The sequence below is a fragment of the Eptatretus burgeri genome, chromosome 13 (genome assembly GCF_056783735.1).
Source record: "Eptatretus burgeri isolate ZD-2024b chromosome 13, Ebu_testis_v1, whole genome shotgun sequence".
NCBI classification, from domain to species: Eukaryota; Metazoa; Chordata; class Myxini; order Myxiniformes; family Myxinidae; genus Eptatretus; species Eptatretus burgeri.
Window position 1 is genome coordinate 13,231,128 of NC_140973.1, and position 14,734 is coordinate 13,245,861.

Genomic DNA, 14,734 nt, shown 5'->3' on the forward strand with positions numbered 1-14,734 from the left:
CAGTTATGTGGGATAAAGGCTGTAAGGTTTAGGAGTATAATCAATGCATGCTTTCCCTTACTATTCGACTCTGGAAAACAAAAACAATTTGAACACGGAAGAGCGCATACCTCCGCCATCCTGAAGTTCGTTTGGTAATCCACAGATGATCCGGATTGGGATCCGGCCTTTCACCAAAATCGAACCAATTCGTCCTTGTCACACACACCCGACCTGTCCACAAAATTTCATCCAAATCCGTCCATAATCTTTTAAGATAGCTTGCTCACAGACAGGCACACAGGAGTGAAAACATAACCTCCGTCCACCTTCAGTAGGGGAGGTAACTGGAAAAAATTTCCATTCAACAGGTTTTCCAAAGCTTTTTAATTCAACTTGTGTGAGGTAAACAGACGCAGGCAAACCATCCACCAATTTTCACAAAATAAGAATCGATACAAATCTGCTCCAAGGAGGCAAACATAGGCAACAACACCAACAAAGACCGAGTGTTATCGTAGTCTGAGAATGGTGACAAGTTCAGTGAATGAAAAAAAAATCCAAAAAACAGATTATTTAATTTTTGCCAGAGATGGTTTTATGTAAAGTGTGACAGTAAGAGAAAACACAGCATGTAGATGCGAAAATAAAAAGGGTGACATAGTTTTAAAGTCACGTTTGCACAATGCCCAGAAATACAGCACGTCATTTGCAATAGTCGGCCTGCACTAATTTTTCTCTTGTATCAGCCATATTAAATGTTTCCTTTACAAATGAAAGGACATAAAGAAATGCAACCTAGAGCAGAAAGGTACAGTACTAGCAACAGGAAGTGTAAGATGAAGTTGGTCAGCAGACGGGTAGGAAGATGGATGAAATTGAGAGGACGTCGATCGGGCTACGCTAACCAATAGAGGAAGCAATGAGAAGCTTACGTTTCCGGCATTAATGCTTCGGCAGATCAAAAGAGCGATATTTTGCTCAGAAAAAGGGTTCACGACCGAAACGTCAGCTTCTCATGGCGGTTTGCGTACCTCAATCAATTTCATTCAAAAGGTGAAACCAACTGATATCATTTTCATCGATTCCATCGAAATATTTTATCATTTGGTTCCACGATACGATGGCGTATGCGCACGCATGCATGCACACAATAAGACCACGGAGCCATCAGTGCAAGCTTGGAAAAGGGAGATACAAAAGGAGCTTTGCATACAATCTGGGAGAAAAACAATTCGGAAAAGGAAAATGCTTCTGTAATGGAGAAAACTAATGACCATCAGCAGGCAGTATGGGAATTGGTTCTTATGACCACATGGAGTTAGAGAAGTTGTACTTTGTGGCCCACCCCCTAAACTTAGTAACAGGATACATCAATGCAAGTGTACAGTGCTGTTGAACACAAGCATCTCTTATCCTGAGTTTCATTTCCCAGGGAGCCACAGCAGACTAGAAGTTGCCATTCTAGTGCTGTAAAAGATGAATCACAGCAAGCATTGGAAAAGATGTTAAGCTATCTGGGCCTGTAGAAAACACTATATTATCTGTCCTAAAAGAAACGCCTTTGGGCCCGGATGCTCAACGACATCACACAAATGTTTTACATTAGTGGGTGCTTGTAATGAAGTCGTGCACAGTTGTCAAACTGCAGACTTAATGCTGCTTTATCAACTACAACACAATGCCTTTTTCCTTAACTTCCAATGTTTAAGCTCCTCTGTGATCTTTATAAAAGAAAAAAGGAGAACGGGAAGGAGAACGAGAAGGAGGAGAACGAGAAGGAGGAGAACGAGAAGGAGGAGAAGGAGTAGAACGAAAAGGAGTAGAACGAGAAGGAGGAGAACGAGGAGGAGAACGAGAAGGAGGAGAAGAAGAAGAAGTAAACTTTGAGCACAATTAAAGTGTTGCTAATATTGGGCTGGGATGTGCGAGAGAAGATAATCGAGATTTGATGGGAAACAAGGTGGGACTGACGAGTCACCCAACAAGAGGGATGGATGATTGTGCCCTTTAACAGGCACAGTAGCATTTTAGTGGCAATTTCAAGTTTCACTGAAGGTATCAAGAAGAATCAACCATAATGTGTGACTTCGGATGTTGACCGAAGCAAGCAAGGCAGACCCTTTGGTAGATGCCATTTGTGAGCCAAATGTGCGTTTTCAATCCCATAGCGACCTAATAATTCTTCCAAGACTCGCTCAGTTTCCATTTTTTCAGAATCTCGACCGACTGCTTCTTTCAACCAAATTTAAACGTCTTTGCTACGAAACGTGCGTAAAAGTGAAATTATACTTTGTGATTTCACTAGGCCCACTCAAAGCCAAAAGGTATAACCAGCATGTTTTCGATCCACACATAAGTGCAAATGTAGCAAACAAACAAAAACATAACTTGCGCAAATACAAGATGTGGAGTGACAAACATGCTTTTCCAATAAATATGCAATCAAGAAAGTTCAGTGTCGATAATCGACCCTCAGACTATTGGCTGCAATCAAACACCTCACAAGGAAGATCACACACGATTTGTTAGCCACCTTAATGTCCTCTCTTACTCAAGATAGAATGCCGTACGAGACAAACAGAGAAAGCTGGGATTTGACTCGAAGCGGATAAGATCCTGCAACTCGATGGCAAGGATTCTGCGTTTTGAGCATTTCTGCAATTGAAAGCCAATAGTTTTCCTAACAAGCAGCAAAGAAGTGCAGCTTTTGTGACAAAACAATGATCAATATGAAAGATTAAACTGCGTTTTGTATTCATGAGAGACAGATCATCAAGTTCCGTGCAGTACAACTATGCTCTCGGAGTGAGAGCCAACCAGTGGCAAAACAAACTTCATTCTACAAGCTCCACAAGTCCACGACAGGACATCACCATGTGGTCAACGAAGCAAAGGCAATAATCGGTCACGTTCAAAAGGTCAATCATCGATATCATCAGACTTAAGATCGAGGTAGGATAACATTCCCTGTGCTGTAGTGACTGCACTGCGGCGCACGTCACGAGCGCTCCTATCTCCGTGTGTTTCCACTGCATCCAATGCCAGAAGTTGAGTGGTCAATAGTTCCTCGAGGCAAAGATAATCCTTGTCACCATGTCGACCAGAAAAGGACAAAACCTGTCTTTGCAGCCCACACAGCTGCTGCAGTACCTGTGGAAATACATTGCACAAAACAGATCACATAGTGAATGAGGGGTACAAGTCAAAACACAATGGTGGTGTAAAAGGTATACCAAGATACAAGCACTTTATAATCTAGCGACACAATCTTTGCACGAGAGGAAATTAATTTACATGAGCCAAAGGAAAAGGGGAAACAATGTGCCAAGATGTACCTACCTTCCAGACTATTACTTCTGCCGGATGCGCTGGCTGCACATCCTCATTTTCAGAACCAGTCTTTATTTTCCATTCCTCCAACGCGTGGAGGAGATCTCCATGTGAGAGCAATGCCTGCACTTCCAGCACTGCACGTCTTCGCTCCTGCCGCACGTATGGGTTTCGACCAGTTTGCACAGCATCCAAACGTCCTTGCAGAGCTAGCAGCTGTCTCTGTAACCCTGAAAGTGTCTGGTGTCGCTTTCCCTCATCCTCCATGGCAAATTCCAGGGTTTCATGCTCTTCTTCCTGTATTGCTGTCTCAGTTGGAGTCTCTGATATATTTGTAGAGTGACAGAGGCCAAGCATTTCAGCCTTCAGCAGATTGGCATCACGCAGGGTCTCTCGGACATCGGCAAGAGGTGCTGTGTCAAGCAAATTTCCCACTCCACCAACGTTCTCTTCCACCGATGGAACAAAACCGATGCCCATCTCGCCAGCATGATCGAGGAAGCGAAGAAGCAGAGAAACACGCTGCACAGAGGCTCGGCGGTAAGCACGGATAGTCTCTCGTCCGCAGGCTTCCACGGCGTCCAAGCGCAGCTGTACAGCATTGAGTGCCTTGGCAAGCCTTGTGTAATGGCTGACTTCTGGACAGTCAGATGCCAAAGACAGCAACAACTCTTGCTTCATTGGCTCTACTTCAGCTTGAACAGAATATGGGGTGGTAAAAGAAATGATCAACAACAATATCACCATGTACCATGCTCTACAAAGAGCGCTGGTTCTGCTGAATAAGTTTCTTGGCAATTGCTAACATTCTGGATGGGTCACCACTCCGACACAGGATACTCGACAGTGTGTGCAGGAATTATAAATTTGTTCAGCGTGCTGGCGATAGCGCTCCTATTCTTCACAAAGAATACCATGCGATCTTTAGCATCCACAAACTAATGCTGGCAGATGGGACACCCAGTTAAAACGTCCATCCAAGGGATGCAGCACACACAATGATGAATCAGCCTGGATGTATAACATCAGGATGTCAGTTTATAGCTGGGTCAGGATTCATAACCAGGCTAGACAGCTCAGAGGCGAGTGTGCGCACCTCAAGGCCATCCTGCCAGCCCGGTGAAAGAAAAGTGAAAAAAGTTAAAGTATAAATGTTAAAAGAAACCATGTGACCTTGTTCAACGGTCACAAGATTTCTTTCCTTCTGATTGTTTTTGCAGCCCTGCCAAACCAATCATCTTATCGTCCAATGATAATTTGTTGCTCTGTTGTGGGGGTGACACATCATCATCAGGGTCCAGGCAAGAAGGAAAGAAAGGCAACACTAAGCATTATGTCGTGATGACAAGGTTGGCCATGTTGTGATCGAGCACCCTCATTCGAGCAGCCATCTCTTATTGGACGTTATCTGCTGTTATCAAAAAATATATATAAAAAAAAATTGCAAGAACACATTACAAAAAGTCTTTCTGAATGTTCCTTAACTTTTAAAGGTTCGCAAATGAAACTTCCAGGATTTTGTTGAGGTTCGCAGAAATGCACAAGGATGGAAAGAAAGTGTGGCAGTCCTCCTTGCATTCACTTGGGTGTAGCATGTCCCTGCTTGCTTGTATTAGAGGCAGCATGACTGTGCTGCTGATGCAGTGCCCCCAGTCGGTTAGAGCATTAATTTGGGTACTGGCGATAACTCGCCTCTTCACAAAATATACCGTGGGATCTTTAAAGTCCACCAACCGATGATGGCAGACCCTGGAAACACGTTGAGAAAACCAAAGAAATGGAGGGCCTACCTTGTCGGTTTGAGTCGAGCACAATGATGCTATATTTGCTGCAACTTCGGAGGGATGGTATCATTGAATGGTTGAGGCACAGTTGGAATGTTAAAAAGTAAGTCGGGTCTCTGGTCCCCACATTCTAAAAGAGCTGTAGTAGTCTACAGTACTGACGGCAAAGTGAGCTGTCATTTCAACTTTAAAAATCAACTAGAAGGGCACTCTTCAACGTAGTGACATCGCCAGATATACCTTCGCCCACATTATTGCATACCTGCACCAAGTTTTATTTAAATCCCTGAACATCAATTCAAAACATTAAATCCTTCTGGCTGCCAAACCATGCGTCCGATCAGGTTAAAATTTAAACCACATATTCCCCATGACTACGAGATCATAACTGAAGTTTTACGTCGAATGATGAAGCGGTTTAAGACAAATAAATAAATACAATTTAGATTTTCGTTGAATTCAATATGGTTGGCAGACTGTCGGGAGTGATACACGCACCTTAGGGTTTTCCTTCCATTTAATCTACGTATGTTGTTCATGGTGCCGAACCCAGTACGTTCTCCAACGACTGCAATTCAAGGTGATGAATGAACGTACAGGTCAGCTTCCAATCCAATGAATGTTTGTCAGTAGGGTCAGTGACTTCTGAGTGACGTTACAGTTACAACAACAGCGCAACGTTTTTGAAACTTGTATTTCAAATAAACAAACAGATACAAAATCAAATGAGGAAGTTCACCATTACATACAAATCCAACTCCAATTCCCACGTTGGGTTGTTTCCGCCACCCAGTGTCCCAGTCCTGCCGGCACAACTCACGCACGTTCACCTCGCCCTGCGAGGCTGTTGAATGAACGATATTCTCTCGTACGCTGGCCTGTTCAGGATGACTGAAGAGCTCAAAGGAATTTTTCCCAATACACAATCTTAATGAGTTTTAATCAACCTGATTATAATCAGCTCCATGTGCTAACAACCGCTCTGGACATCAACACCTCATTCACTCATCAGAGTTAAATCGAGCACGGAGACGATCGAAACACCCGGCTCGTTCCATGTTACCGGTCTCTCTACACCCCCTCTTGTGGATTTATATTAACACAGAACAATTTCGTGCCTTCCAGTCTACACCTACACTGGAAGTTTTGTCTGAGAACGTTCCAGCACCTTCACAAATCTCACCAGGCAGTTTACAGTACAATTCTGCCATCTACAGTCAAAATTAGTTCATTACATAAAGCAGTTTATATTACAATTTACCAATCCGTGCTAAATGAAGCTTGGAACATGTAACCATCAATTTTAATCATTCATTTCCAGGCATTTATTAATGCTTACAAATACCACAACATCTAGCTATAAATTGACAGACCATGTGACCAATTAATTATTTGTGAACACAGACATCCCCAAGGCTTGGGGAGCATGGAGGTAAAGTTTCCCCTTGATCTGTCAAGCCATTCTGGAAATGATTTTTGAAGGTTTATTCTTCAAAAAAACATCCTAGCTGCCAAAAAATGTGACCTATGATGTCATAGATGTAGGAGTTTTTGTGTCCCATGGATGGGTGATCATACCTGTAAAGTTTCGCTTCTATCTGTTCAGCTGTTACGGAAAAGAAGATATTTGAAGGCTTTTATGTTGAAACAAATATAGCTGCTGAACCACATGACTGATATCATTGATTTCCCTTCCCCCCTCCCCCTCCCCCCCCCCCTAAATAGGTTACTACGCAACTAAATATTTAATGTTTTGTTACTTTTTGATAACAATTACGATAACAAGTATTACGAGGGGGGAGAAAGAGAGAAAGAGAGAAAGAGAGAAAGAGATTTATGCTTTATGAACAACAAACATCTCGTTTTTTCACACAACTGTTCTAAACAATTCTATCACACATAATAATAAAAACACACACACACACACACACACACACACACACACACACACACACACACACACACACACACACACACACACACACACACACACACACATACACACAGAATCGGCAGATTGGAGTTGGTGTCATTACCGACTGCAGTACATACTGTATACAATCAAAAAAACTCGAGTAGCTTTCACCGTTGTTTTGGGGGAATTTCATTGAATAAATAAAAAAACAACGTTGCATTTTTATAGACGTTTCAAGGAGATGTGCACACATTAATCTATATTAACAGGTGTGTGTGTGACAGGTGGGGAAAAATATGACCACTGGACCTGTAGCTTATCTGGGCTCTGGCCTAATGTTGTAACCAAAATTTGGTAGAATTCTGACAAGTGGGTCTAGAGCAGAAGATTTTTGAAGGAATTAATGTGGTGTTCCCAAAAGTTGACCAAGCCGGCTATTTTGACACATATCCGGTAAAGTGATCTGCACGACTTCCACAATATAATTAACATCTCTCCCCTACCATAATGTTGCAACCCAAGTTTTCACATTCTGACAGGTGGATCAAGAGAAGACTTTGGAATGAATTTGTGCAACCGCCATTTTGACACACTTCCGGTCGCATGATCAGCATGGCCTTCACAATTTAACATCCCTAACCTCGCCTAATGTTGCAATCCTAAATTGGTGGCATTCTGACTGGTTGGTCTGGAGAAGAAGATTTTTGAAGAAATTTACGAAGTCAGCCATTTTGACCTATGTAAGGTCATGTGACCAGAACGTGCTTTGCAATTCCTGTTTCCGGTCAGGAGAGGAATTGTTGCTGCAAAATTTCAGCTGGATCTGCCCAGCGTCTTGGCCGGAGAAGTCGAAAAATGAGACGGGTGGAGCATGAAGACAACACTTGATCTGGAATGCAAATTCCAGATAAGCTAAAAATTTGGCTCTGTAATTTAGAAAACACGTGAATACAGCAAACGGCACGGACAACGGGTGTTACAGTGTAAATTTATTTTGCTATGAAACTCACAAAAAGAAACCATAAAAACTTTGTAAAGCACATCTGATAACCAATTGCTTTAGAAAGTCACGAGGACAAAGGAAAGCCTGAAAAAACCTCCATAAGATTCGGGATTAAATTTTGCCTCCAGTGCCTGCAACAGGCACGGCATGCCCACACACCCTTGGATAGTTTCTACAGATCAAAACATCCCCATAAGTACCACGTCCATGTGTGCTACATACATACCTCTACCTTGTGCAATAACTGCCGACTGTACCGCTATCGGCTGCAGGGTGCTTGGCAAGTGGCTTATGTACTCAAGCAAGCACTCCAACGGAAGCTATTACCAATTGCCGTCGATAAACCCATGCACCCAGAAACGCCCAAGCAATGTCCGATTTGGACAAATTAACACTTTCTTTTTGTAACGTCAGAACTGCTGCCAAGTTCAATTCTGGAGCTTAAATTTTGTAAATTGGCTTACTTCAAGAGATTATCGAGGTTATGGCATATGTGGAAATGAAATAAAGCTACAAACATTGGTGTCTCTGGACATTTATAAGCATTGCAATTTATCCAGCAATTCATAGGTATCGACAATATGAGTGAGGAGAGTGAGGAGAGTGGAACCCCCCCCCCCCCCACAAAAAACGAGTAATTCGACCAGGCGCAGTCGACGAGTATGCCTTCGCTCTCCCGCACAAACACTTGAGTATTGACATATTTGACCCTTACCATATCTGGCCCAAATCTAATCACTTAATTGCACTGTCTAACTTTACCTTTGTACCAAGTTTGATGAAATTCTGTCCAATATTTGAGTTAGGGCGTAAACAGTAAAATTTCAGAGTTTGACCTTGACCTTTGACCTTTATCACATCTGGCCCAAAATCTAATCATTTAATTGCCCTGTCTTACTTTACCTTTTTACCAAGTTTGATGAAATTCGACAATTTGCTCCTTGAGTTATTGCGTAAACGAAAATCCGGACGGACGGACGGACGGACAACCCGGAAACATAATGCCTCCGACACCCTTGGTGATAAAAACCTATCCTGAAGAAATCGTTGCGGCGTGTTCCAGGTTAGGGCATGGTTGAGCAGGCCAAAAAACATGGCGGCTTCAGACCCCAGCGAGATAACCCAGGATACACCTTAAGACCCCATAGAGAGGGAGGTGACCGAGGATGCACCTGACAAAGGATACAATCAAAGAAGTTATTATCTTCAAAAGGGGTGTTTTAATTAACCCAAACACCCAATTTTCATTCATGCAGTTCCTTGGAGTTCCCTTAGTATGCATGCAAAGTTTTAGGCTGCTAGGTTTCATGGTTTTGGAGTTGTGGACACAGACACACACACACACACACACACACACACACACACACACACACACACACACACACACACACACACACACACACACACACACACACACACACACACCAGTATATTATAGACATGGACACACAGACAAAGGCAACACAATAGCGTTGCAACCCCTTCGGGGGTAGACTAATAACAAAGTAAACATTAATTAAGGACCAGATGAACCATTTAAACAAATACAAACTTATTAAAGGTAGTCAAGCATGTGTTTACCAAAGGTAGTTCCTGTTTAACAAATCTTTTGGAGTTCGATGAAGCAGTGTCTAATTGGGTGGATGAGGGAAAGGCAGTGGATACAATATATCTCGACTTTAAGAAGGCATTTGATAAGGTACCACATCGGAGGTTTTTAGCCAACGTGAGGGCTTGTGGAGTGGCTGGTCAGGAGGCCAATTGGATTGCAAACTGGCTTAGTGATAGGAAGCAAAGAGTGGCTGTGAGTGGGAGGATGTCTTGCTGGGAGGATGCAAGTAGCAGGGTGCCTCGGGGATCAGTACTCGGACCATTACTATTCTTCATTTACATCAACGATTTGGATAATGGGGTAAAGAGTGAGCTTTCTAAATTTGCAGATGACCCAAGCTTGGAGGTCAGATTCAGGAAAGTATTGATACTTGCATAGATTGGCAGATGTAATTTAACCTGAGCAAGTGTAAGGTGTTGGCGATGGGAAAGAACAATGAAAATAGAGATTACAGGATGCAAGGGGTAATTTTGGAGCGTGTCACACAAGAGAAGGATCTGGGGGTGGTAATAGATATGGGAGGTAAGCAGGCAGCGCAATGCCAGGTATGCTGTAGTCAAGTATGCGCAATATACTGTAGTCAAGGTGAGGGGTGAAAAATTGTTCAGATTGTGATAAAAGCATGAAACTTTGCACAAATGTTCAACACAACATTCTAAACGTGTTCAGGGGTGGAGCCAATGTGAACTGAATATAGCATAGCAACGGTCGCTAGGCAACATATTTTCCTTAGCAACCAGCACATAGGATGACTGTGGACCAATGTTATGAAATGATTATGCTTTATTTTAATATCTACAACTTCAATTTTCATATAAACATCAATTTGGAGCAATTGTCAACAACACAAGGCTTAATTTCAGTTTCTAGGCAACATATTTTCCTTAGCAACCAGTATATAGGATGTCTGTATACTAATTTTTCAAAACAATCATAATGTATTTTAATATCTAAAATTTTACTCCTTCGGCTAACATTACTCTGGAGCAATTGTTTACTGCAGAAGGCTTCAAGAGTTGTTTAAACTTCTGAACAATGAACTGATAGCAAATGCACCAGCAGAGCAGCCTCTTGTTACCGATGGTGATACTGTATTCTGTGTACCTGCATGAGATACGACCAACATTGCTCCTTGCAATCACGAGGAAGCAGATTCCAGGATTATGGTACATGTCGCTGACGCTGTCATGCACGGCTTTCATAAGATCCTTGTTCGATCAGTGGATAGCGATGTAGTTGTGCTAGCGGTAGCGGCTGTACAGCAGCTAGGAAGGATAGCACTCTGGATTGCATTCGGTAGTGGAAAGGACTTTCACTTCATCCCGGCTCGTGAGATATGTGCATCACTTGGCCCACAAAAATCCTTCGTACTTCCGGTGTTTCACGCTTTCACAGGCTGCGACACTGTATCCAGTTTGCCCAAGTGGGAAAGAAGACTGCATGGAAAGTGTGGGAAACACATGATGAGTTCACTAGAGCCTTCTTTGAGTTGCACGATTCACCAGAGCAAATATCTGAAGAGACAGAAGCTTCCCTGGAGTATTTCAGTATCCTTCTCTTTGACAGGACATCAACATGTGTCTCAATAAACGAAGTTAGGAAGCTTCTATTCACACGCAAAGGGCGTCAGATGTCAGACCTTCCTCCTACCAAGGCTGCCCTACAGCAACATATCAGGAGGGCAGTATTGCAAGGTGGGCACTACTGGGGGCGTACCACCATGCCATATCGCCAGTTACCCTCTCCTGCTGAGTGGGGATGGACTTGCCCAGAACAGTGGAAGCCCCTGTGGACAAATGTGCCAGAAGCCAGTGCATCCTGCCCAGAGCTGCTGAAGTGTGCATGTCGGAGCAGGTGTATAGACTGCAAATGTGTACGAGCGCACTTACAATGCACTGTTAACTGCACATGCAGGAGAGATTGTGACAATGCTTAAAGCTATGGCGAAGGTCCAAAGAAAGTCCAAGGTGACAACATAATTGACAGTTGCTCATTGCTACCGTGAATGCATTGTGTAGCAGCAATGTTTTGATTTGATGTGTGGTGTAAAATATCATTGCTTTCATTATATTTCCAGGAAGAAGGTCTTCTATTGACAACAAGACTGTTATGTTTAAGTTGAGTTAATGAGTTAAGTGAATCCCGTGTTCACAGGTAGTTTTCTATGTGTACTCAGATGGTTGCCATGGTAAATAGGTTACTATGCAACTAAATATTTAATGTTTTGTTACTTTTTGATCACAATTATGACAACCTGTATCGATTATTTACCCAAAAGATTCCTATTCTGTAGGCCATTAGGCAATGTGAAGTAGAAGCATAATTTACAAATGAAGGATAAATATATACATAGACAGTTGGTATTGTTTATCCATTACCGAGCAACAAAACAAATGCGAATTTGTTTTGTGGTGACACTAATTATTGTGTTGTTTTGTTTTCTGATGACACTAGTTGTCTTTAAAACATGTCTACTGATAGTTCTGATGTTCTGCAACATAGCACCAACCTTTCCGAATGTAGTAAATAGGCTTAAAAAGCCCATTGCTAGGGTAAATTTGTCACCTAGCAACCGTTGCCAAGGAACATGCTGTATTCAATAGCTCCACCCTTGAAATTAATCAGTATGGGTTGAAGAATAATTGTGCCAAGTCTCATGCTTTTATCACTTACTGAGCAATTCTAGCTGTATTTTGCACCCATCGCCTAGACTAAAAGAGGTGGTGTTAACATCGAACAGAAATTTAGTGAGGGTCACATCTCGAATATTGTGTGCAGTTTTGGTCACCAGTTCTGGATGGACATCGATGCCATAGAGAGGGTTCAGCACAGGGCTACTAGATCGATTCCCGACCTAGCTCGACTCAGCTGAGGAGCGGCTGAAGGAGACAGGGCTTTATTCACGAGAAAGGAGGCGGTTACGAGGAGATATGATTGAGATGTTCAAGATAATGAAAGGTTGAAATAAAATAAGGGCAGATGAATTATTCAACAGAGTAGACAGTGATAGGACCAGGGGCCATAACCTGAGAGTGAAGAAGAGAGTTAAGATGGTGGTAAGGCAGTTAATGCATGGAATGGCCTCCCTGGAAAGGTAGTGGCAGCAGAAACAGTGGATAAGTTTAAATTAGAATTAGATAGGTACCTGAAAGTTATGGAGATAGAGGGATATGGAGATGTTGACAGGACTTTTACGTAGCTTGAGCATCGATGGGTGATTGTATGCATGTGTAGGCGTGCTGTTGGTGGGGGTCTTGTCAAGCGGTGTTGTGTGGTTGATGTATGTTTTAACCAAGCACATGCCCCCTCCCCTGAGAGGAAGAAGAAAAAGAAAAAAAAAATATTTATGCAATTTCTTCCTTGGATCTTGTGTAGATAAATTAGTGTGGTGTTCGTGCTGGCATGAGGGGCTGAATGGCCTCCACCTGTGTCAGATTTCCCTGTTGGGGGGGAGGGGGGGGGAAAACTTCCTACCTTGGTTGTGTAATTAACAATTCTGTCTTTTCCAAGTCAATGCCAAATTCTTCATTTCATCATTTTCAATTATCATCTCCATGAGGGTTAAGACTAGCTCAGAGGGAGCTTAATCTCGATTTGATTACTGACACTGCAATTAAAAAATAAAAATAAAAATAAATAAATAACCTGACATCCAAGTGCTTCATGGACAGGACGTTACATTAAGAACAAGTATGCCTTTGTTGTACGAGACTTATGCCAGGGTGCCATTGACTGCTGGTGGACATTCAAAAATTACGGGCTTTTCCAAAGAATAGGCAATATTGTTGCCAACACACTGACTCTTCCAGATTCTAGACTGAACCTACAGGGGTCACTGCATCGAAAACACAACCACCCTCTCGGAATTGAAGCAACAAGTAGCCAGGTGCTGTATGCAAATGAATAAATGAATGAACGACCTCCACATTGATTCCTCAAATGCTTTAACACTGCATTTTAATAGTCACTGATTTGCAAAATGTCAACCAAATTCAAACATCAAATTACAATCGTGATGTGAAGCAGTTGTTAAGGTACAAAGGGGTTGGTGTAATTACCAGATATTTGGTCAATATGGTCGATGACTTGGCAATTTTCCATTGTGCATTCCTCCAAGGGCCTGCATTCAGGCCAATGTTCCAACAGATCGACAGCCATGTACAACCGCGCCACTGCGTTCCGGCGTGCACTCCGCACAATCTCGGAACCACCAGTCTGTACCACAAACAGCCACAAACACTGTACAGGAACCACATTAGGTAATACAATGCAATGCAGATCAATGTTCTGTGGCCCATTCTTGATGCAAGGGTTTCATTATCCAAATCATCTTCATTGGATATCACACTTGAATGACTGCTTTTTATGAACACCATCATAGTGTGGACTAATATGTATTTTATCCAAAACGACTTCAACTAAACAGAACTGCAAGCCAAGTCATATAAATGACCTGAGGCACAATGCATCTTTGAGTTATTTGTCATGTACGTGTCATGATTTTAACGTTCCTCATATCGACGAAGTTCTCTATGTTGCATGAAGATTAATCTTGGACTTTTACTTAAGATGAACTATGAAACACTCAATGATATCAATGAGAAGCTGAACATAAAAAATTAGCATGGACATAATATGTATATATATATATATATATATATATATATATATATATATATATATATATATATATATATATATATATATATATATATATATATATATATATATATATATATATATATATATATATATATATATATATATATATATATATATATATATATATATATATATATATATATATATATATACATGTCCCCCCCCCCCAATGTTTAAATATCAGGTCAGATCATGTATGGGAGCATGAACCGGAGCAGTACGTCCAGGCCCGTAGCCAGGGCTCAGTATTAAGGGGGGGCATATGAACTGGATGGGGGGGCACAATTATTATATTTAATATTTTTGATAACCCGGTATACTATCGTATTCATGCAGCATTGACACATCTATACTGAGGTTGCAGGCGCACACTAACCAAATTGATCTCAGCTAGATTTAATATGTTCCGATGTTTTTGGCCTAAAATTATTCGAATGCAGTAGAGC

The 14,734-nt window shown here is 41.9% G+C and overlaps 1 protein-coding gene across 2 annotated transcripts in view; it reads right to left on the reverse strand.

Annotated features, from left to right (window-relative positions):
- Window positions 1-351: 351 nt before the first annotated feature.
- Window positions 352-14,734, reverse strand: part of BAG5 (BAG cochaperone 5) — a 43,240-nt gene continuing 28,857 nt past the window's right edge. Inside the window, exons 3-5 of one of the 2 annotated variants that reach the window (XM_085851173.1) lie at window positions 13,685-13,865; window positions 3,322-4,007; window positions 352-3,132 (exon numbers count right to left, since the gene is read on the reverse strand). In XM_085851173.1, the coding sequence (XP_085707299.1) occupies window positions 2,902-3,132; window positions 3,322-4,007; window positions 13,685-13,865 (1,098 nt within the window). In that variant the 3' untranslated portion in view covers window positions 352-2,901. The remainder of the gene's footprint in view (window positions 3,133-3,321; window positions 4,008-13,684; window positions 13,866-14,734) is intronic. The other variant, XM_085851174.1, reaches the window with a different exon arrangement.